The sequence below is a fragment of the Ornithorhynchus anatinus genome, chromosome 1 (genome assembly GCF_004115215.2).
Source record: "Ornithorhynchus anatinus isolate Pmale09 chromosome 1, mOrnAna1.pri.v4, whole genome shotgun sequence".
Classification (NCBI taxonomy): domain Eukaryota; kingdom Metazoa; phylum Chordata; class Mammalia; order Monotremata; family Ornithorhynchidae; genus Ornithorhynchus; species Ornithorhynchus anatinus.
In genome coordinates this window covers 170,778,150-170,802,486 of record NC_041728.1, presented here as the reverse complement: position 1 = coordinate 170,802,486, position 24,337 = coordinate 170,778,150, and the positions used below count along the sequence as shown (strand labels likewise).

Here is a 24,337-nt window from a genome sequence, read left to right as displayed (position 1 = left end):
GAAAAAAATATCATAAAACTATGCCTTGTGGACTGCACAAGATTTAAAGAAAAATTTCCCTTTTAGTTATACTGAATTGAATAGTCTGACAGATAGTTCCACCCAAAACAGAATCACATCTCAAACCCTCTTATAACATGTGTGCTTTCTATTGTATGGAGAAATACTGATTATACTAAGTATTTCTGATCAGTTGGGGTATTTGCAGATGTAAGATTTCTCAATAATTAAATATTGGACCACTACAACCCCACTTTGTAAAAAGTTCAAATCTGATCAGGGAATGTGAACATTTCTCTTTCCCCCAGTCTTTCCCGCAGAAAGGGAATAGTGGAGGTTTCTAACCAGTCACCTGGGGGATTGACAGGCTCAGGGGAAACCTTGAAAAATAGCTGGCAGATGTAGGAGGCCATAAACCATGGCAGCTACCCAGGCGCCTACCCGGGCAAAATGCTTTTTGGGTTACCACATTAACAAACGGCATCGGGACTGTGCTGTGGGCACTTTGAAAGTGGGTTTTGTTTGAAAATTTTCCACATGAACTTCATCACGTGTAATGACCCCATCCTCAGACTGACTCATTACCTCCACTGCATCTCCAAGAACATGACTGGTGGGGACAGGAGAGTTCATTCAATAGTATTCAATCGTATTTATTGAGCGCTGTGTGCAGAGCACTGTACTAAGCACTTGGAACGTACAATTCAGCTACAAGGAGAGACAATCCCTGCCCACAATGGACTCACAGTCTAGAAGGTGGGAGACAGGCATCAAAACAAGTAAACAGGCATCAATATCAATAAATAGAATTATAGATATATACACATCATTAATAAAAATAGAATTATAAATATGTACACATATACATACAAGTGCTGTGGGGGGTAGGTAGAGCAAAGGGAGGTGAGTCTAAGCGATGGGGAGGGGAGGAGAGGGGGAACAGAGGAAAAGGGAGCTTAGTCTGGGAAGGTCTTCTTGAAGAGGTGAGCCTTCAGTAAGGCTTTGAAGGGGGGAATCAAAACACAGACCTGCAATCAATCCCTCAGTGGTGGATCAGTCAATGAGTGGTACTTATTGAACACTTTACTGTGTGCAGAGCACTGTACTAAATGCATGGGAAAGTACATCAGAGCTGGTATACACGTTATTTGCCCACGAGGAGCTTTCAGTCTAGAGGGGGAGACAGTCATTTAAATAAAATTATGGATATGTACGTAAGTGCTATGGGGTAAGTGAATATCAAATGCTTAAAGGGTACAGAAAATAATAATAATGGTACTTGTTAAGCACTTACTATGTGCCAAGCATAGTTCTAAGCTCTGGGGCAGATATGTGTTAATCAGGTGGGACATATTTCCTTGTTCCACATTGGGCTCACACTCAATCCCCATTTTGTAACATATGAGGTAACTGAGGAACAGAGAAGTGAAGTGATTTGCCCAAGGTCACACAGCAGGCATGTGGCAGAGCCAGGATTAGAATCCAGATCCTTCTGACTACCAGGCCTGTGCTCTATTCACTAAGCCATGCTGCTTCTCTAAGTGTGAGTGCCGGGGTGACACAGAAGGAAGAGGGAATACAGGAAGTAAGGACTTAGGGAAGGCCTCCTGAAGGAGATGTGATTTAAATAAGGCTTTGAAAAGTAGGGAGAGTGGTGGTCTGTCGTATAATAAGGGAGTTGGAGTTCCAGGCCAGAGAGGGGATGTGGGCAAGGGTCAACAGTAAGATAGATGAGATTGAGGCACAGTGGGTAGATTGGCATTTGAGGAGTGAAATGTGCAGGCTAAGACAGGAGACTTTAAATCCAATGATAAGGCGTTCTTGATGTGGAGATGGATGGGCAACCAATGGGAGTTCTTGAGGAATGGGGAAACATGGAGTGAACTCTTTCAGGAAAAGTGATTGCGGCAGCAGAGTGAAGTAAGGACTACAGGGAGGAGAGACAGGAGGCTGAAAGGTCACTGAGAAGGCTGATACAGCAGACAAGGTGGATTATGATAAGTGTTTGGATCAAAGTAGTAGCAGTTTGCATAGAGAAAGGGCAGATTTTAGTGATGTCGTGAAGGTAGGACTGACAGACTTTGGTGACAAATTTAATAGTGGGTTGACAGAAGTGAGTGAAGGACAGGATCTTGGTACCAAAGCCTTCAGGACTGGACTGAAGCTCCCCCATCATTTAGGATAGGAGATTCCATCATCAATTAACGGCAGTTGAGTGCACAGCAATGTACTAAAAGCTTAGGAGAATACAATAAGGTTGGTAGTCACAATCCCTGCCTTCAAGGATCTTACAGTTTTAGTGAATTATATCACTTATCTTTGTGTATGTTGAGGAGCCTCAGGTCCCCAGGGGAAAAAAAAAAATTAACTTACCTGAGATTTTGAGGATCGACCTCCCTCCCACTTTCAACTCCAGATTCTGAGGGATCCTACAAGTTCAGAACAGCCTCCTTCCCATTAGACTGTTAAATCACAGCTGGGAGGCCACCACTGCTAGGAATCATTCCCATATTAGCCCCACCCATTCACCAATCAGCACAATTCGTAGTCCAATCCTACTGCTTAACCCCCTCTTAAATTCCAATAATCATATGTGCATATTTATGCGGATGGCACACCCACCTCTTATCTCCCTTATTAGGTTACAAATACCTCGAGGATAGAGATTTAAACTTTTTAACCAAGCCTAAACTAGCCAGATTGGGTTGGTCACCCTTTGAGGCCTCATTATATACTTGCTGGCCAACTCTGGAGGTTGCATGCCTATTCAATCCAAAGAGGGTTGCACTCGCTAGTCAAAGCCTAATAAGAATGGAGATTAATGGAGAGGAAATAATGAAAGAATGGAGATTCTTTCATACTTTTTAAAAAAAAGATACTAAATATTACTTTATATTCCAAACCCACAAAGGCTGAGAACTTCAGGGTCCTTGATTGAGAATAGTTCCAATGGAAAAGATCGAATTTTTTATAGCATATATAATCCTACTCCCTCTTAAATTGTGTACTCCATTAGGGCCAAGAACTGTGCCCAACCTGATTATCTTGTACCTGCCCCAGTGTTTGGTACCGTACCTGGCACAACGTAAGTGCTTAACAAGAACCATTAAGGAAAAAAAACCCAAAAAACACTTCTGTGACCTTCATCTAATCTTGTTTCCTTGTGCCCTTTGATTTCATTTAGTTACACTTCCTCATAGTCTGATATTCAGCCTCACTTCTACCAAGATATTTTCCTCGGTATCCTCAAGATCTTAAACACATTGCTCTTTACCCACACATTCCACTGGGGGTGTTAATGAAATAGCACTAATACACTCCTTTACCATGGAATCCCGGCACTGGAAAGATTCTGGAAAGACTCCTAATCCATTCCCATACCCCCAGGAAGAATAGGACTGTAAAATGGTCCGGGCAATGGTTGCTCCTCAGGGAGGGCAAGTGAGTGGCTAGGATGAGGACTTGCTCAAATATCTCTCGTAAGAAAGGTTATAGATCCACCTAGTTTAGAAAACTCTTAATCATTAGTCTTTATTAATAATAATGATGGTATTTTTAAGTGCTTACTATGTGCCAAGCACTATTCTAAGCAGTGGGGTAGACACAAGGTAATCTAGTTGCCCCCACTGAGCATTGTGTGCAGAGCTCCATACTAAGCACTTGTGAGAGTCCAGTACACTGGAGTTGGTAGGTAGGATACCTGCTGTGGGAACTTCCAGCCACAATGGAGACACAAAAAGGTTGTCCGTTGTTGTGTAGTTATACTTAACGTTTGTCACATCTCAAGCTGTTTTCTCTTTTGCTTCCATCGCTTTTCACACACAGCTTTTGCTCCAAAGGAACCACTCCTTTATTGATGGCAGCATGCCATGCTGATCTAGCCTCACCAATGGGCTCCCAGTTTTCAGATGGGCTGCAACATTGTCTAACGTTTTGTTCTACCGTGTCTTTAAAACGCTTCCACTCCCCTACTGGCTTCTGGTTTCCCAGTTTGAGCTTCCCACACAGCAAATCTTTGTGTACCCGGCTGCCGCTGAGAGATTTTCAGTTTTGGAGACGTTACTAGATTAGTGTAGGCCCCATCTCAGAATTAACCCCTGACTTGGAAGAGTCTATGCCAGGGTCAGGGGGAAACAAGCCGGGGAGAGATGACCAACCAACCAATCCATCAAAGCATCTGCAGAGTGCTAAACATTATACTACTGCTTGGAAAAGTAATAATAATGATCACGATAACAGTGGTATTTGCTATACACTTACTATAAGTCAAACACTGTTTTAGATACAAGATGAGGGCCCACACAGGGCTCACAATCCAAGTAGGATGAAGGACAGGTTCCGAATCTCCATTGTGCAGATGAGGGAACTGAGACACAGAGAAGGTAAGTCACTTGCCCAAGGTCACACAGCAGGTAAGTGGTAGAGCCAGTATTAGCACCCAGGTCCTCCGACTCCCAGGTCTGTTCTCTTTCCACGAGGCTTCACTGCTTCTCATACAACAGAAGCAAGACCCAGTCCCTTCCTAAAAATATTTATAAGCACAGGGCAGAGTCAGGAGACCTGGGCTCTAATTCCAGCTCTACCACTTGCCTGCTGCGTGACCTCATGCAAGTCACTTAACTTCTATGTGCTGCTACCTCATCAATACCTGTTCTCCCTCCCCCTTAGAATGTGAGCCCTCTGTGAGACAGGAACTGTATCTGATCTGACTGAATTGCATTTACCCCAGCACGTAATAAGTTCTTAAATACCATAATTAATAGTATAATATGAAGATGGTAAAAATATGAAAAAGTTTCATTTTCAAAAAGATTAAATGCTATTAATGGCAATATTGAGTTACTAAATCCTGAAGTTAGAATTTTAATGTTTGGGTTTTGTTTGAGTTGTTTTTTTTTAAATTCAGACACCTGTGCAATCAAAATAGGGCTTCCAATCTCTTAAGTAAGCTCCCATCAAGTTTCAGGAATTAGTGAGCTCCCAATGACGCTGTTAAAGACTTTTTCCCACACCTCAAAGAGGAAGGTATTGGTGGAGTCACAACAGATTTTGCTATCTGACTCACAGCTGGCACCACATTTAAGCATCTTCCTCCCTGTTTCACAGATGTCAAATCACCTTCTTGAGAAGGACACAGAGCAGACCTCTCCACCACCATCAGCCACTACCGAGTGGCCCCAGAGTGCCAGGAAGAGATTAAGAGCCAGCACAAGCACACTTCAAAGTGCTCCACAAATACTCTCCACACACCAAAAAAAGCCATGAAGGTGGAAGAGGGCTTTATTCAAGGGGGGAAAAAGCATGGTAGATCACACCTAAAACAGTCCAGAGGCTGCTTTTAACCTAAGATTTGAAATGCAAACCAGATTGAGGCAGCTTTTGACCCGTGCTCAGTGTTTTTAGGAACTTCTAGTCAGTTAACCAGTTGGTGCCTCGGTTTCCTCATCTGTAAAATGGGGATTAGATTCTCTCTGTGAGAGACAGTGAGCTCTGTGGAAAAGAGGTGTGTCCGAAAGGATCATCCTGTAACTACCTCAAGGCATAGCATAGTAACTGCTTAACAAGTACCACTAATATTATTACCATTATTACATATCTAGCAACTCCCTCATTCTGGGTAAAAAACCTAGGGTTACTGACAGAAAGGGCCTGTTTTCAGTTATTTCTGTTCTCCTAGGAATGGAAATTATTCTCTTTGGGACCTTCACAGTTTTGCACTTAAATCACTCTTAAGACATGCATCCTGGGGTGGCTCTCCCAATCGCACTCCTTTGCCCCACACGGCAAAGGACAGAAAACTCAGGGGAAGTCAGATGCAGATAGAAGTGAGGAGGCAGGACTATCTACACTGTGAGCTCGTTGTGGATTGGGAACGTGTCTACCATCACTAAGCACCAAGTCAGGCAATCCTACTCAGCTCACAGGTATTGTACACTCCCAAGCACTCAGTATGATGCTCTCCACAAGTAAATGCCTTTGACTGATCTACCCCGGAGCTTAGCCTAGTTAGCGCGAACTCAACAATTTTTATTGTTGGCCTTAGACAAAATGGTCCCTGATGGATATAGCTTGAAGCTTCAGATACGATAATAATAACCGTGGTATTTGTTGAGTGCTTACTATGCGCCGGGCGCTGCACCAAATGTTAGGGTGGAGACAAGCAAATCGGGTCCCTGTCCCACGTGGGGCTCACAGTCTCAATCCCCATTTTACAGATGAGGTAACTGAGGCCCAGAAGTAAAGTGACTAGCCCAAGGTCACACCCAGACAAGTGGCAGAGCCAGGTTTAGAACCCATGACCTTCGGACTCCCAGGCCCATGCTCTATCCACTATGCCATGTCGTCTTTCCTCCAGAGACATTCAGTCAATCAGATTTGAGCCACTTACTGTGTGCAAGACACTGTACTAAGTGCTCAGTAGAGTACAATAGACACTTTATTTGCCCACAATGAGCTTACAGTCTAGAGGGGGAGGATCCACCATCACTAAGCACCAAGTCAGGCAATCCTGCTCAGCCCACAGGAGTAAACAAACAAAGCAGCCAACTAACCTAGGTTCACAGTGTTCCAGGACCATGAGGCAATTTCGTCTGGCTTAAAAGAGATTTACAGGTTGTTTACTTTCTAACATTTATTGGCCCCGGTAATTAATGCCACATAAAACTTAATTGTGGTTATCATTATCCGTGGAACAAAAGGACTGGATGCCAACAACCTTATAACGATGACAAATTAAAAAGAAAATGTAATGGGGCCAAAAGATGCCAGTTAACTGAATAGAAAAAAGAAGAGTCACACACTGAAGCTCATTTCAAGGTCAGTAGGTTATGGTCTGGTAGCATACCGGGATTTCTGGTACACGGGATAGGAAAAGGTAAAAAGAAAAAAAACTCAATTGTTACAGAATGTCCAAACCAGGGTCTCTAATCGTTTAACAAGGGGAGTTTCTAACTCAGCCATGGGTACGGTCTAGCATCCAAACTGGGGAGAAACATAAAAAGTAAGCCAACTCCTTGCTCTCTCTGCATCTATCTCCCAACCTTGTCCCCAGTGGCATCTCCTGCTGGGGGACTCACCCACCTTTGTTTTAAAGACATGGAAACTGAGGTACGACACAAGTAAGAGACAGTTGTAAACAGGGAATGGTTTCACCAACTCTTTCGTAGTGTACTCTCCCAAGCTCTTAGTTCAGTGCTCTGCATGAGATCAGCACTCAAATACCATTGACTGATTCATCAATTAGGCCCAGGCAAGATAGCTAGGCCCTCGGCTACCCTGTCTCTGTCACGACAGAAGCTCCTTCCTTAATCTGTGACTTTCATGAAATTATCTTTGTCTTCAGCCACACCCAAATAAAATCTCCCTACCTCACTATAATCAATGGCATTTACTGAGTGCTCGTTATGTGCAGAGCACTGTACTAAGCACTTGGGAGAGTACAGCAGAGTTGGTAGACATATTCCCTGCCTACAAGGAGCTTACAACTCTTCTCTCAGATGTGTACTACTTCGCATATGGGAAACCTCCAAGCCTTCTCAAAATATGGCTCCAATGGAAAAGTCACTTGCTCTTTGGTTTAACAGTCAAATTATATTTACTGAGCGTTTACCGTGGGCAGAGCACTGTACTAAGCACTTGGGAGAGTACAACAGATACATCCGCTGCCCAGATTACATTAGGTAGAACCTAAAAATTCTGCTTTAACAACTATATCAGTATAGGAATGACCCTGAAAAGGGTCACCTTATTATATTCTGAGAATGTAGGTAAGAATTTCATTCAAACCAGATTGAAAGGAAAAAAAAAACACACACACACCCCAAAAAAACAAAAACAAAAACAAAAAACGGATCAGTCTAATGAGCAAGGGCTGTCTGCACCCTTTCCCCTGCAAGTAACAACAACAAAAGAGAAAAACCATCACACACACACACACACACACACACACCCCTTTGGACTCCTATTGAGGGCATTCAAGATGTATTTATATAATTACACAAGGGAATACTTATAATAAAAAGGAAACTGGAGAAGGAGACACACAAAGACACAGCCCTTTTTTCAAATATAAGAGATTCATTGTACCCAAGTGGGATTAGGCTGCATTACTAAACAGCAACATAATAAGTATTTAAGAGGAAACACGATCTGCTGGGTAAAGCAAAAAAGCAATTGCCTGTCTACTTGTTTTGTTTTGTCTGTCTCCCCCTTCTAGACTGTGAGCCCGTTGTTGGGTAGGGATTGTCTCTAGCTGTTCCCAAATTGTACTTTCCAAGCGCTTAGTATGGTGCTCTGCACACAGTAAGCGCCCAATAAATATGACTGAATGAATGAATGGAAGTCAGACACCTGGGTTCTGCGAAGGATTCCTCAACTACTTCCCTGGGTCTCAAGTCACTTTACTTCCCTGCCCCTCAACCTCCTCCACAGTACGCAAGCCTATTATCGACCCCCTATGAGAATCTCTAGGTTAAAGCAGCTTGGAGATAAAGCGCTACATGAATACAAAAATGTCAGTAAAACTATATTAACACTAATAATAGCTTAAGCAAACGAAGCTCCCTTAATGGGAACAACTGGTATCAGTTCTTGACAGGAAGTGCCCTGTAGCAGAGAAAGGCAGAGGAGGCTCCTCTGAGTGCAAACAACAACTCCCAATAGGGAGGTAGGGATTGTCTCTAGCTGTTCCCAAATTGTACTTTCCAAGCGCTTAGTATGGTGCTCTGCACACAGTAAGCACCCAATAAATATGACTGAATGAATGAATGGAAGTCAGACACCTGGGTTCTGCGAAGGATTCCTCAACTACTTCCCTGGGTCTCAAGTCACTTTACTTCCCTGCCCCTCAACCTCCTCCACAGTATGCAAGCCTATTATCGACCCCCTATGAGAATCTCTAGGTTAAAGCAGCTTGGAGATAAAGCGCTACATGAATACAAAAATGTCAGTAAAACTATATTAACACTAATAATAGCTTAAGCAAACGAAGCTCCCTTAATGGGAACAACTGGTATCAGTTCTTGACAGGAAGTGCCCTGTAGCAGAGAAAGGCAGAGGAGGCTCCTCTGAGTGCAAACAACAACTCCCAATGAGGTAGATAAGACATGGTCAGATTTTCCTCATTTCTACAGGCTCCAGAGACTGATCCAAGTCCACTCTCACAAAAGCAGTGGACACAAAGGGACCTTGAGAGGTCAACGGTCTAGTGGATAGAGCCCGTGCCTGGGTGTCAGAGAGACCCGGGCTCTAATTCCAGCTCTACCACTTGTCTGCTGTGTGACCTTGGGCAAGTCGTTTCACTTCTCTATGCCTCAGTTGCTTCATCTGTGATTGGGAGCCCTGTGTAGGATAGGGACCGTGTCCAACCTGATTAGCTTGTACCTACCCAAGCTGTGTGATCTGCTGTGTGACCTTGGGCAAATGACTTCATTGGGTCTCCAGTTACTGTATCTGTTAAACGGAGATTAAGACCGTGAGCCCTGTGTGGGACATGGACTGAGTCCGTCCTGATTAGCCTGTATCTACCCCAATGTTTAGCACATAGTAAGTACTCAAATTTCATTTTAAAAAAAACAGTTTTTGACAAGTCACTCATTCTAGAGCCAATTGACAACAGTCAAGTATAGAGAATCCTCTGCTTTTCTGATAAACAGTGGTAGCTCAGAAATCAAGACATGCTCAAGAAAGCTAAAATAATAACATAAAGAACAGTGTGGCCTAGTGGAAAGAGCATGGGTCTGAGAGTCAAAGAACCTGGGTTCTAATCCCAGCTCTGCCAGTTCCTATGTGACCTCGGGCAAGTCATTTAATGAGAAACAGAGAATTTATCTCCATCCATAAAAAATGGAGATTCAGTGTCTGTTTTCCTTTCTACTTAGGCTGTGAGCCCATGTAGGACAAGGACTGTGTCCAACCTGATTGGGCTCTAATTATCCCAGCACTTAGAACAGTGCTTGATACATAGTAAGCAATTCCCAAACAGAATAATAATAATAATAATAAATAAACTTCTCCCCTCCAATTGGATGTTTCAAAGAATATAGGAATGTAAGAAGAATATCCTAACTTATGAGAATCTAGTTGGGACAGATGTTATAAACTCAGGCAGGGACTGCCTGTCTAGCTCTCTCTCTCAAGGACTTAGACTTAGTATTCCTCTGCATACAGTAGGTGCTCAGTAAATACTATTGAGTAGTTGATAAACTAAGTAGAAAAGCTCTACTTCATCAGAAGGAATAAGAAAATTGGTTAGGGAGGTAATGGGAAAGACATGGAGACAATCAATCGGTGGTATTTATCAAGTGTTTACTGTGGGCAGAGCACTGTGGTAAGCACTTGAAAGAGTACGATAAAATAAAGATAGTAGGAACGATCCCTTCCCACAAGGAGCTAAAAGTCTAGAGAAAGAAAGAGAAAGATTCTTCCCACAAGGAGCTAAAAGTTTAGAGAAAGAACAAAAAAGAAAGAGAAAAAGAGAAAGAGATAGAGAGAGAACGATCAAACAGTGCTTTCTACAGAAGCTCCAAGATCATACAAGGAGCTCCTGAAAGGAGACCAGTTTTTCTTACTTCCAAGCACCCCAACCCCACACACCCCCAGCAGCATGGCATAGCAGAAAGAGAATGGGCCTGGGAGTCAGAGGACCTGGGTTCTAATCCTGGCTCCGCCACTCGCCTGCCATGTGTCCTCAGGCAAGTCACTTAACTTGTTTGTGCCTCAGTTTCCTCAACTGTAAAATGGGGATTCAATATCTGTTCTCCTTCTCACCTGTGAGCCGCATGTGGGACAGGGGCCGTATCCAACCTGATTAACTTGTATCTTTCCCAGCTCTTAGGATAGTGGGCAACACATTTGTCATTTAGTAGTGCTTAAACACCTAAAAAAAAGCCAATACTTCAGCAAAGACAATGAACAAGGACAGAAGTCCTGCTGGGCGAAGCAAAAAGCAAAATGCAGCTGTAATTATTCTTAACCTGGGCTGGTGGTTCACCACACCCTGGGAAAGCCGTCTCCTTGTCTGCCTGGAGGTCAACCTCACATATGCACCTAAAGATCATTTCCAAATGACATGAGGCATTCAGGAGGAAGTTTCAACTGGGTAGTTTGAGCTGCACAGAACCTCAGATGTCACAAAGTCCAAAGCCGACCAAGCCAAATCTTCCCTCCACAACTCTCATTTCTTTAAATATCTGGAAGGTGAAGATGCCACAACTCTCTTGGAAAATTCACGCCCAAGTCAAATCAATGGCTCTCTATTTGGAAGATCTTTACACCACGTGGAACCCAATCCCGCCTCTCCCGCTCAGGGAGGCAAGACACCTGGGTCCCACGACCCAATTAAACGTTCAGCACCCACTAGCTGCGGAACCTTGGGAAAACCCACCGGGCCTTGGCTTACCCATCTGTGAAATGGAAATCATAATTCCTAAGCCACCACCTATCTCGGAGGGATGGGGTGAGGCAAAGAGTTAAAGTAGCTGAATGAATGAATGAATTCAGCAGACGGACGGCAGGCTTTTTAAAGTAGCTGAAGCAGGTCAGAGTTGGGCACGTCCATAAAACACTATTTATAAAGACTTCTTTTCACAACTCTTGGGTGCAAAGTTAAATGTACAGTTATTGTAATTATTCATTCCTGACCAAAAAAAAAAAAAAAACAACCAAAAAAACTTGTGCAGAGAATGACTCAGCATGAAACCACTCTCATTTTTAATTACTTGTCTCAGGGTCATAGCAAGTTAGTGATAATGTTGAATGCTCAGCGTCCTTATATTTGTCGTGGGTCCCGAGTTGCCCTACCTTTATAGAAATACCAATGAAAGCCTGCCGTCTGCCTGCTGAATTCATTCATTCAATCATATTTATTGAGCGCTTACTGTGTGCAGAGCACTGTACTAAACGCTTGGAAAGTACAATTCGGCTACTATTCCATACAAGTCATTTTCTCAATGACTACTTACTAAACGTTCGGTTACCTGAACCAAGATCTGCTTGAATTAAAGGAAAACTCCAACCCCAGCACAACCAGACTTGGATAACTGAACTCAAAACTGGACAACTGTCCCACAGGCTAGCCAAATTCCATTTTGTTTATTCTGAATCTCAACCATCTGAACTCTCCAGGGTCCCACTCGTTTCTTTCAAATAATATGTTCAACTGTGTTGAGAGAAAAATCAGAATATAAATTGATTCCAAAGGTGACTCTCCCAGAGCTCAATCCATTGCAGTCAGTTACCCTGAGATCTTTGAGGTTCGATTTGCCCCGTTTAATTTACCCCTCCTTCAACCCCACAAACACTTATGTACATTTCCATAATTTATATTAATGCCTGTCTCCCCCTCTAAACTGTTGCGGGCAGGGAATGTGTCTAGCGCGGGCTTTTGAGTCAGAGGTCATGAGTTTGAATCCCAGCTCTGCCACTTGTCAGCTGTGTGACTGTGGGCAAGTCACTTCACTTCTCTGTGCCTCAGTTACCTCATCTGTAAAATGGGGATTAAGACTGTGAGCCCCACGTGGGCCATCCTGATTCCCCTGTGTCTACCCCAGCGCTTAGAACAGTGCTCGGCACATAGTAAGCGCTTAACAAATACCAACATCATCATCATCATTACCAACTCTGTGATATGCTACTCTCCCAAGTACAGTGCTGCACAAACAGTAAGCACTCAATTAGAGAAGCAGTGTGTTCTAGTGGATAGAGCAAAGGCCTGGGAATCAGAAGGACCTGGGTTCTAATCCAGACTCTGCCACTTATCTGCTCTGTGACCACGGGCAAGTCACCTCACTCCTCTAAACCTAAATTCCCTCATACGGAAAATGGGGATTAAGGCTGTGAGTCCCAAATGGAACAGGCATTGTATCCAACCGAGTTTGCTTGTATCTCCCCCTGCCCAGTGCTTAGTACAATGCCTGGCACATAGTAAGTGCTTAAAAAATACCATGATTATTACTAATAATAATAATAAATACCACTGACTTTACCACCAGCCCTGGCACCACAGCCAGGTCTTCCCAAAGAGTCAGTCAGTCACAATAACAATAATTATGGTACTTGTTAAGCACTTACTACGTGCAAAGCAGTGTTCTAAGCACTGGGGTAGATACAAGTTAATCAGGCTGGATAATAATGTTGGTATTTGTTAAGCGCTTACTATGTGCACAGCACTGTTCTAAGCGCTGGGGTAGACACAGGGGAATCAGGTTGTCCCACGTGAGGCTCATGGTTAATCCCCATTTTACAGATGAGGTAACTGAGGCACAGAGAAGTTACGTGACTTGCCCACAGTCACACAGCTGACAAGTGGCAGAGCTGGGATTTGAACCCATGACCTCTGACTCCAAAGCCCGTGCTCTTTCCACGGATATAGTCCCTTCTTCGCAATCTTAATCCCCATTTTATAGATGAGGTATTTGGGGCCCAGAGAAGTGCAGTGACTTGCCCAAGGTCACACAGACAAGTTGTGGAGCAGGGATTAGACCCCCTGACTTTCTGACTTCCAAGCCCATGCTCTATCCGCACCAAGTTGTTTCTCTATTCATATTTGAGCACTTACTGTGTGCAGAGGACTGTACTCAATGCTTGGGAGGGTACAATACAACCATATAACAGATATTTCCTGACCACAACGAGCTTACAGTCTAGAGAGACAGCTGAGAGCTCCTCTGCTCCCCATCCCACTGTTAGCCCAGAGTTGGCTAACACAGCTTCTTTATCCCCTCCATTTGGGTGCCAAGCCAGCATCAACCTGCTGCTGCACTTTCCCTAACCTGGCTCCACCCTACAATTGGTGGCCAGAGCTGCCAGTTTCATGCCAAGTGCCAGAGGGAGAAAGGAAGGAAGGGCAAGCTGAGTGTGTTGCCGTCGGCTACCCCGACGCCAGAGGAGTTTCAGACTCAGACACAGGAAGGAGGATGTTGCCATCTGGATGTGTCGGATTTGTGATTTGGCAAATCCTCAACTTCCAACAGGTCTCCAGAGGCCCGGGAGTTCTTCAAGTCCATAGGAACAACCACAGTAGGGAAGAAGAAAGGGAGAGAGGGAGGGAGAGGGAGATTGTAAGTGCATGTGCAAGCCCCCCAAGATGGGAGTCTTGAAGTGCATGCTTCAAGGACAGAGAGAAATGAGGTGGTAAGAAGCATTCATTCATTCAATAGTATTTATTGAGCGCTTACTATGTGCAGACCACTGTACTAAGTGCTTGGAATCTACAATTCGGCAACAGATAGAGACAATCTCTGCCCAATGGCGGGCTCATCATCTAGACTTGACCTTTTGAGATACCAACCACCATAAAATAAAGCCAAGCTCAAGAACCAAGAACATCAAAGATCTAAGGAAAGCAGAGTAAAAATCAGGCAGTAGGGGTAAAAGAGGTGGGCTAACCAAAATTTAATCCACCCTGCCTCTCCTCTCTTTTTTTCTTTCTGTTAGACTCTCACAGAGGAGCTTGAACTGTTTTTGCTGAAAGCAGTACTGGTATACTCTCTGCATAATAGAGCACAGACCTGGGGGTCAGGTGGTCATGGGTTCTAATCCCAGCTCTGCCACGAGTCTGCTGTGTGACCTTGGGTGAGTCACTTAACTTCTCTGTGCCTCAGTTACCTCGTCTGTAAAATGGGGATTGACTGGGAGCCCCACGTCAGACAGGGACTGTGTCCAACACGGTTTGCTTGCATCTACACCAGTGCTTAGTTCAGTGCCTGGCACATAGTATGCACTTAAATATTACAATTATTATTATTATATTGAGATGGGGAACAGGGTGATGGCATAGGGTGGGGTTGGAGGGGGAGAAAATTAGAAAATGGCCCCAGAGGGCCCAAAGCAAATTTCACCAAATATTTATGGAACATTTCTGAGCTGAATTATTCTTTTGTAAGAACTTACAAGGCTGGTTACTAGGATTAAAATTGGGGGTAGGTAATTGGGTTGAGAGGAAAGAGTGAGAAAAGCAGCAAAAAAAAAAATCCACAACTTGCTTCTAAAAAGAAATCTGCAGGAATGTGAGGAGAGAAATCGTTTTAAGAAAAAGTTGGAGAGTATTTCTTAAATTCATGCAGCTCTTTGCCTCTGAAAGCCTAAATGGTAGAACTGCTAACCACTTAACTTTTGTCCAACAATGTCCAACCTGATCATCTTGAAATCTACCCCAGTACAGTACCTGGCACTGAGCAAGTGCTTAACAAATACCATTTGAAAAAAAAAAACCCAACAAAAAAACAAGTAAAAAAAAACCCACCACAAGCCAAAGGGTGGCATGCAAAAACTGCTACAGTTTTGGGTACCAAGACCTGAATGCTTGGGTCCCTAAGGAGAACACTGAAACCTTAAATTGTGAACTTCTGGAGAGCAGGGATGGTGTCTACTGTTTTATTGTATTCTCCCAAGCGCTCAGGACAGAGCACTGCACACAGTAAGCGATCAATAAATATCACTGACTGATGGATCCCTGGGGTGGCCGGGGTGGAGAACCATCTCAGCAATATTTATTGGAGGCCTTCTGTATGCAGAGCACTGTCCAACGCACCACAGTCAAGAGCTCACTGTCTCTTCCCTTTCTTGCTCTCCGTTGCCTTCTGCTCTCATTGCATACTGAGAGAACTTGAGGTTCTTTATTCCACATTGCTATTTAATGCTGTTGGAGCCAAGAAGGTGATGCACCTTTCCCTAACTCAAATCAATTCATCAGCTTCAAAGCACTCAGTCACCTTGCTCCCTCCTACCTTACCTCCCTGCTTTTCTATTACAACCCAGACTGCACACATCACTCCCTTAATGACAGCCTACTCTCTACCTCGGTCTCTCCTATCCCTCAGCAGACCTCTCGCCCATATCCTGCTGCTGGCCTAGAACACCCTCCCTCTTCATAACTGACAATTACTCTCCCCACCTGGAAAGCTTTATAGTAATAATAATAATAATAATGGTATTTGTTAATCACTTACTCTGTTTTAAGCACTGTTCTAAGCCCCGGGGTAGATACAAGGTAATCAGGTTGTTCATTCATTCATTCATTCAATAGTATTAATTGAGCGCTTACTATGTGCAGAGCACTGTACTAAGCGCTTGGGATGAACAAGTCGGCAACAGATAGAGACAGTCCCTGCCGTTTGACGGGCTTACAGTCTAATCGGGAGAGACGGACAGACAAGAACAATGGCAATGGCAATAAAGGTTGTCCCAAGTGGGGCTCACAGTCTCCATCCCCATTTTACGGATGAGGTAACTGCGGCACAAAGAAGTTTAGTGACTTGCCCAAGGTCACACAGCAGATAAGTGGCGGAGCTGGGATTAGAACCAATGTCCTCTGACTCCCAAGCCCGTGCTCTTCAGGCATACTAATTGAGGACATATCTCCTCCAAGAGGCCTTCTCTGACTAAGCTCTCATTTCCTCTTCTCCCACTTCCTTCTGCATCACCCTTACACTTGGATATGCTCCCTTTTTTCATCCCTCACTCAGCCCCAGAGCACTTATATGCAGATCTGTAATTTATTTATATTAACATCCATCTCCGTCTAGACTGTAAGCTCACTGTGGGCAGTGAATGTGTCTACCACTATGTTATAGTGCACTCTCCCAAGTGTTTAGTACAGTGATCTGCACACAGTAATACACATGATGGAAGCTTGGGAGAGTACAATAGAGTTGGTAGATGTGTTCACTACCCACAACGAGCTTAAAGTCTACAAGTTGAGAACAGTCTGGATGTGTTGATGAGACAAAGTTCAGGATTTTTCAGGGGAGAAGTTAGGGGAAGGGTATAGCAGAGGAGAAAAGATAGATTGTTGAAAAACTGCAAGATCTCAAGCCAATAGGAAAATTAAAGATTTTTGAAATCCCCTCAAGAAAAAAAAAATTCCTGAATAAAATGTTTCCCTACATCTGAAAGAAATCTAGAATCATTTTGACAGCAAGAGCCATGCTCAGATTGATTTTTTTTATATTGCTTCCTATACTAAAACCTGAACTTGATGCAATAAATCAATCTTATTTGAGTACAGAACCCTGTACTAAGCACTTGGGAAAGTACAATACAACAGAGGTGGTAGAAGAGGCATGCCCAAATTTTCTCTCCCCCACAAAACAACAGGGTAAATGGCCAGAAGACACAGGCCATTCAAGGAATCTGGAAGTACACACACATTTTAAACATGGCCACTAATAATAATAATAATAAAAATGATAATTGTGGTTTGTTAAGTGCTTTCTATGTGCCAAGCACTGTCCTAAGCACTGGGGTAGATTGTCCCACATGGGGCTCATAGTCTTAATCCCCATTGTACAGGTGAGGAAACTGAGGCACAGAGAAGCAAAGTGACTGCCCGAAGTCACACAGCTGACAAGTAGTGGAGTGGTGGTGGAGCACAACCTCTGACTCCCACATCCATGCTCTTTCCACTAAGCCATGCTGCTTCTCATCTACCAGGGCAATGGGTGTTTTGTCCTTGTGCCATTCCCTTGGCTTAGAACAACTGAAATTTCAATATCTGGGCTTTTTTTTTTCAACAGTTTCCACTTTAAGCAAAGCCTGATTGGATCTGGTGACTTACATTTTTGGCCTCACTGATGGGGAAATGGTGTGTCCTCTAGTGAAATGGTTTTTTAGGTTGCTTCAGCCAAGATTTGGCACAAAGCTAAGGACAAATCTAAGGACAGAATCACTTGATGATTTATAAACTATTGACCCTGAAATACATGAGGCTCAAGATACAAGAATGCTCTAAGACCCCTGGTAACTCATCGGACTCAATAGGAGCATGTAAAGTACTGGGAGAGTTTGAGCATGCTGTGAAAAAGTCTCAAGGAAAGGCTGCCAAGCCACAGGAGTTATCCCCACGCCCGCCTCCTACCCACAAGTTCTACAAACTTTGCAACTGCTTAAAGCCTACAGGATCAATGGGGAGGTGGGGGAAGAATAGCTGTTATTAAAAGTCTGTTTTCAGTCAGCAATTCCGGAGTTTGTTGATAAACAATGGAGAAGCAAAAAAATGCACAGCAGGTTAAAGAGGTGACTGTCAGCTCCAATAGGATTGCGGATCTGCCTTTCAACAGTAAACCCTAAAAGCCACATTCATACTTATGAGTCCTCTAGCCTAGATAACTTCTTTGTTCTGAAATTGGAACGAAAGCTACAAGCAATCTCACAACCTCATGGCCAATAAAAAAGCACAAAAGCTGGAGGAACATGGCATCATAAATAGTCTTGACGTAATTTATGCCGCTTATCTTCCAGGGATCCCTAAGCAGAATTTGCTTTAAAAAAAGAATACCCAAAAAAAACAACTTTAGGAAGCAGGACTTCTTTACCCAAAGAGTTCTGCATGCTGGCTTCTTTTAATAATTGGAATATCTGTACACTGATTTACCCCCAGCTTGACTTCAAAATGACACTTATTGGGCATTTCAGGCCAGTCTATTTTGGACAGGCCTCATTTTTGACCATCTCATTTTGGAAGCTACATACAGCTTGAGGGGGTGAAGAGTAATTCACACAAACTCAAAATGCAGAAAGCTTGACCTTAGAGAGATGGGAAAGTCAGGAAAAGAGAGAATGCTTAAAGGTCATATTGGCATTTTTCGGCAACAGTAGAGAGGGAGTGTGGCCCAGAGAAGCAACCCGGCCTAGATGGTAGAGCTCAAGCCTGGGAGTCAGGAGGATCTGGTTCTAGTCCCGGTTCTGCTACTTGTCTGCTGTATACTTCACTTCTCTAGACCTCAGTTACCTCATCTGTAAAATGGGAATTAAGTGGGACAGGGACTGTGCCCAACCTTGTATCTACTCCAGCACATAGAATAGTGCCTGGCACATAGCACGTGCTTAAATGCCATAAAAATATACATATATATAAAAATATATATATTAGCCAACCTTTGTATTTGAAGTTTACCTCTGAGTATGTGTATGGCTGAAAGGATCAACACAGAATCCACAGTGTAAACAATCCAGCACTACTGGGTCATTTAAAAGAAGGAAGTCTCAACTTCAATCAACAGTTTTCCTGAACACCTACTGTATGCACAAACAATCAGTGGTATTTATGGAAAGCTTACTGGCTCCAGATCACTGTACAACTGGGTTTTAGACACTACAATCCACGCCCACAATTAACTTACAATCTACAGTGGGGGGAAAACAATAATAATGACGGTATTTTTTAAGTGCTTACTATGTGCCAAGCACAGATCTGGGCGCTGGGGTAAATACAAGGTAATCAGGTTGTCCCACGTGGGGCTCATAGTCTTAATCCACATTTTACAGATGAGGTAAAAGGCACAGAGAAGTCAAGTGACTTGCCCAAAGTCACACAGCTGATAAGTAGCGGAGCGGAATTAGGACCCACAACCTCTGACTCCTAAGCCCATAGGAGGAATTGTAGAGTATAAAAATATTTCCATAAGTAAGAATACTTACATAAGTACACATGGGACAGAGCAGTGTACCAAATGCCTGGGAGAATACAACAGAGAGAGTAGATACGATCCCTGTCCCCTATCTTGTATTTGAGAGAGAAAGGAGGTGAGGGGGTCCTAAGGCCATTCGCCCCCAACTTTCCCCGCAAACATATGACACACAGCCTCCCAGAGCCGTGGGATCAGGAGAATGCTCAGACCACCAGCAGGGTTCCCAGTTTGATAAACCGTCATCGTACTCCCTTCTGCAACACCCTCTTGCACTTGGATCTCCTCCCTTAACCCCACAGCACTTACGTCCATCTCCATAATTTACTTGTATTTATGTCTGTCTCCCTCTCTAAACTGTAAGCTCGCTGTGGACAGAGAATGTGTCTACCAACTCTCTTATACTGTACTCCCCAAGTGCTTAGTAAGCAGCTCCATATATGCAATTGATCACAGATTCCACCGCCCACCAGGCTGGGGGTGTGGGGCAGTAGTCAATCAAATGGAAGTAATTGTATTGCATTCTTGTTGTGTGCAGAGCAAAATAGTACACATGATCCCTGCTCTCAAGAAGCTTAAAATCCACTGCACAGAAAAGTTTTTAAATGGTGGGAAAATTCCCACAGGCACCACTGGCACTTCCCTCTTGCATAACCACGGACTGGTTTGGGGGGATGGCTAAAATGTCCGGATAGTGGCGTTATCTTCCCTGTTCCAACTTTCAACAACTGTATCTAGGCCCCATAGACTTTCAGCTCACACACCCCTCACAAGTTTGTTGAAGAGAAGGACTGCCCAGAGACGTTTTCACACCTCCCTCTCAAAGAAACCACATCCTGATAAAATGGAATCTTAATATTTTTTGAATTCTTTGGATCAAACTGTAAGATCCTAGAGGCAGCAAAGAGGCCTCTTGTTCTTGTTCTCCTCCCCCAACCTCACATGCTGAGAACGTTTAATAAATTATGAAACAATGACAATGAATAATAATAATTATGGTATTTGTTTAGCACTTTCTGTGTGCCAAGCACTGTACTAAGCACTTGGGTGGACACAAGGAAATCAGGTTAGACTCAGTCCCTGTCCCCCATGGGACTCACTCTCAATTCCCATTTACAGATGAGGTAACTGAGGCCCAGAGAAGTGAAATGACTTGCCCAAGATCAGCCAGGAGACAAGTGGGGGAGTCAGGATCAGAACCCATGACCTTCTGACTCCCAGGCCCGTGCTCTAACTACTATGTCATGCTGCTTCTCGAATCAACAGAACTACCTCTTCTGCCTTCTACTTAGACTGTGAGCCCCATGTGGGACAGGGACTGTGTCTAATTATATTGCATCTAAACCAATGTTTGCCACATAGTACATGCTTAACAAATACCACAGTCACTATTATGGACCACAGTCAACGTCTCCATTTTTCCCAGAGAAGCCAATGATTTAATGCCAAGCAGTGAATCAACCAACTACACCAGAAACTTTCTGCAGGGTGCCCTGTTGATAAAGAACATGGGATTGGGACACAGAGGACCTGGCCTCTAATCCCAGCTCTGCCACTGCCCGCTGTATGACCTTGGGCAAGTCACTTATTTTCTCCATGCCCCGGTTTCCTCATCTGTAAAACGGGATTTCAATACTGCTTCTCCCTCCACCTTAGACTATGAGCACCACATGGGACAGGGTCTCTGACCTGATTATCGTCCAACTCCCCCAGTGCTGAGGACTGAGCAAGCGCTTAATAAAAAGTGCACAAGTATTGTTATTATTATTACAATGCTGTTGGTTTCCCCCCTTGGTCCCATGGAGATCCTACCTTGGTTGAGGTAGGTCAGTGTTTCTTCATGAAGCTTCACAGCAGGTGAGGTGGCTGCACAGAGTACATATTGAAAGGGAGGCAGTTTGGCTTCATTCTCTGGAGACAACTGGGGCTCCTCCTGCTTAAAGATTGGCAGTGCAAGGACATCACTGAAACATACAGTTAACACATGTGTCAGCAATATGCGTAGGAGAATCTTTCCAAATTAAACCATTGACAAGCAAATATACAACAACAAAAAAAGTCTTCCTGAACATCCACATTCTAAAATCCCCAGCCCTGCATAAAGACCCAACCCAGATGGAACTCTCTGCCTAAAAACTGCAATCTTGAAATCCTGGCTGAAATATCACCCAACAATCGAACACAAGAGCATCTGTTTGGGTTCTACTCCACAGGAGCATTACTGGATGTGCAGCTACCGAAGATAGATGGGTAGAGAAAATGTCGATTTCAAGAAGGACATGGCAAATGATTTTAGGTGATTGTCACCTAAAAGTGTACCAATTTCAGCAACTATTGTTTTAAGATGAACAGTTGGGTCTTCGAAGTTTTTGTAGATCTCACCTCAGTCGTCAAAATATACATTTCTATTTGTCAAAAAATGGCTCTAATGAGTGTTAGATGTGGCAAATTGAAGGGGACAGAACCAAAACAAAAGCCAAGACACTTTATCAAGAGCTTCATTCATTCAATCGTATTTATTGAGCACTTACTGTGCACAGAACACTGTACTAAGTGCTTGGAAAGTACAATTTGACAACAGAGACAATCTCTACCCAACAACAGGCTCATAGTCTAGAAGGGGGAGACAGTCAACAAAACAAGTAGACAGGCATCAATAGCATCAAGTGTTTGTCATGTCAAATAGTCCCAGAAGGCTTAGCCCACTCTGCAAATACAGATTTCCTCGTATACTACTGAGAGGACTCCTCCTCTACAGAGCGGGGCAGCTGGGCCCCAGATTAAAGCCTGCTCCTTGAAATCAGAAAACCTCTAAGAGAGGTAGGGTCATGCTTCACAAACTAGTAGGGGGGATTCAAACTTCTGGGGAGCTCAGCCCACACTCCTCAGTTACATCACTCCATAGCAGTGGAGGGCCATCTGAAGGCTTTCTTGTTTGCTTCAGGGAACTGCTGGATCCCTTTTGGAGAGTAGGCGGGACTGGTCCTCGTAAATATCCATGGAGTTCTTCATTCTAGGTCTTACAGCAAATCTCCCTCCACCCCCACCGTACCACGGAACGGCACGCTAACAAGAAACGGGTTGGAAGATGGATATAGAACAAGGACCTTGATTTTTCATTTTCTTCTTTATCCAAATGAAGATTCCACTCTTAAGAACAGCAAGATCGAAACGACTCTCCCTCATCTCAAAAAAATGAGTATCGTTGCACCTTTGCGTTATGCCATCGTTTTTGTTTCACATAAGGTTTGTGGGCTCTTGCATTCATGTTTAGGAAAAAATAAATATGAATGGCCCATGGCAGAGAAGTTCGAAGGCTCTCAAATTATGTGAACAGTAAGGAAGCAGGTGCCCCAAAATAAAAATTAAAAAAAAAAATGAAGTTCCCTTATCTTGATAAATACCCTTCCCTATATATGCCTCCAGTAATGTACCAGATTAGTTTAACTACCCTCAGTAAAAGAATTGTATAAACACTGAAGTCACTTGTATTCACTTGGGACAATCTGTTCCCCAACACAATAAACTTGTATCTCCAAAACATACAACACACACACACACACACACACACCCCACCGAGGTCTAACCAGTTCCCGAAAGGAAGAGATGGCTATCCGCACACCACAGAAAATCTTAAGAGTTATGCCTTTCCTGGGGAAGTCCAAACTACACCTCAACACGCAACAGGGTCACTAATCATTAAGTATCAACGGCCCTAACACAAGAAGAACAATGTAAAAAGAGAGGTCTTTGCAGCTTTCAGGGCATTTCATTTTTGCTCTGCCTGCTTAAGTTAATAATCTCCATGTTTTGGTGGAAGGGGGCCAGCTTGTCCCTCAAAAGTGACTGGTTTCAAGACTGACAATTCTTTACAAAGAAAGCAAAGGAGGAGCAGGAATGCAAGCTGGAAGTGAAGCCAACCATGAACATACTATCTGACTGTGTGATCAAATGGTTAGAGTTCCCAGTGTTATCCCTGGGATCTGCTCACAAATCTCAAGTCAATGACCTTGGGCATGTCCCTCTAGCCTGCCCTGTTTCAAATTCTGTCTCAGAAAACCAAAGCCTTACTCCCCTGGACAGAAAGCCATCTCGACTGCCAAATAACAGTGCTGATTGGACCTTCTTGAATAAAAAACACTACAGATGTCAAGAAAATGATGATTATTACAATAGCTCTAAACCCAGCTATTTTTTTCATTTTTGAAATTCTATGAAAACTTGGGTTTCTAAAGAGTCTGACATCAAGACAAACCACACAAACACACAGACACACACCCACCCCCTCCCCCAACTCCCCCCTAGTGAATACAACCACTGTCCTTAGTGAGTAAGGCTCCTTGACCAGGGAAAATTTTGAGGATAATTTTAAGCTAGGCACAACTAACTTAAATCAAACCCAAGGTCTCCCCATTTCAACCCGAAATCCGAATGCTCTCATGTGGTCTAGACTAAGTTTTAGACAAAGTCTAAGATGGAAATTAATGCGACGTACAGAGCAAAATACTAACATTTCTTGAGGTTTTGGTGAAGTAATGATTTCATTTCCAGGAAAATGCTTCTCCTACTGATCCTGTCGATTAACATTCCCCAGGATAGTTTCTCAGCAACTTCTATGCACCTCAGGGTTGCAGCTGAGACAATTATATTCTTCTAATAAAGATTTCCAAGATCCACACTTTATCTTTGTTCCCCCAGTGTGATGAATGTCTTATGCGTTATGTGATTCAGTGAATTTCCTTTATTTCTCAAAAGTCAGAAATTTGGGAAATTATGTCAGATGATATATAGTAGGTACCACATTAAATTCTTGAATTGCAGGTGTACTAAATTTAAAATACTAGATATTTGGAATATCTGGACATTAAAATGTCCCTACAGACAAACCACCACAGAAGGAAAAAAAAAAAAGAATCAATCTGCCTACACAGCTA

The 24,337-nt window shown here is 43.4% G+C and overlaps 1 protein-coding gene across 2 annotated transcripts in view; it reads right to left on the bottom strand.

The window, feature by feature from the left end:
• TFCP2L1 (transcription factor CP2 like 1) overlaps nucleotides 1–24,337 on the bottom strand; it is a 61,750-nt gene that overhangs the window by 34,762 nt on the left and 2,651 nt on the right. For both annotated transcript variants that reach the window (XM_029076298.1, XM_001509223.5), the window contains one exon: nucleotides 21,216–21,367. In XM_029076298.1, coding sequence (XP_028932131.1) covers nucleotides 21,216–21,367 — 152 coding nt within the window. The remainder of the gene's footprint in view (nucleotides 1–21,215; nucleotides 21,368–24,337) is intronic.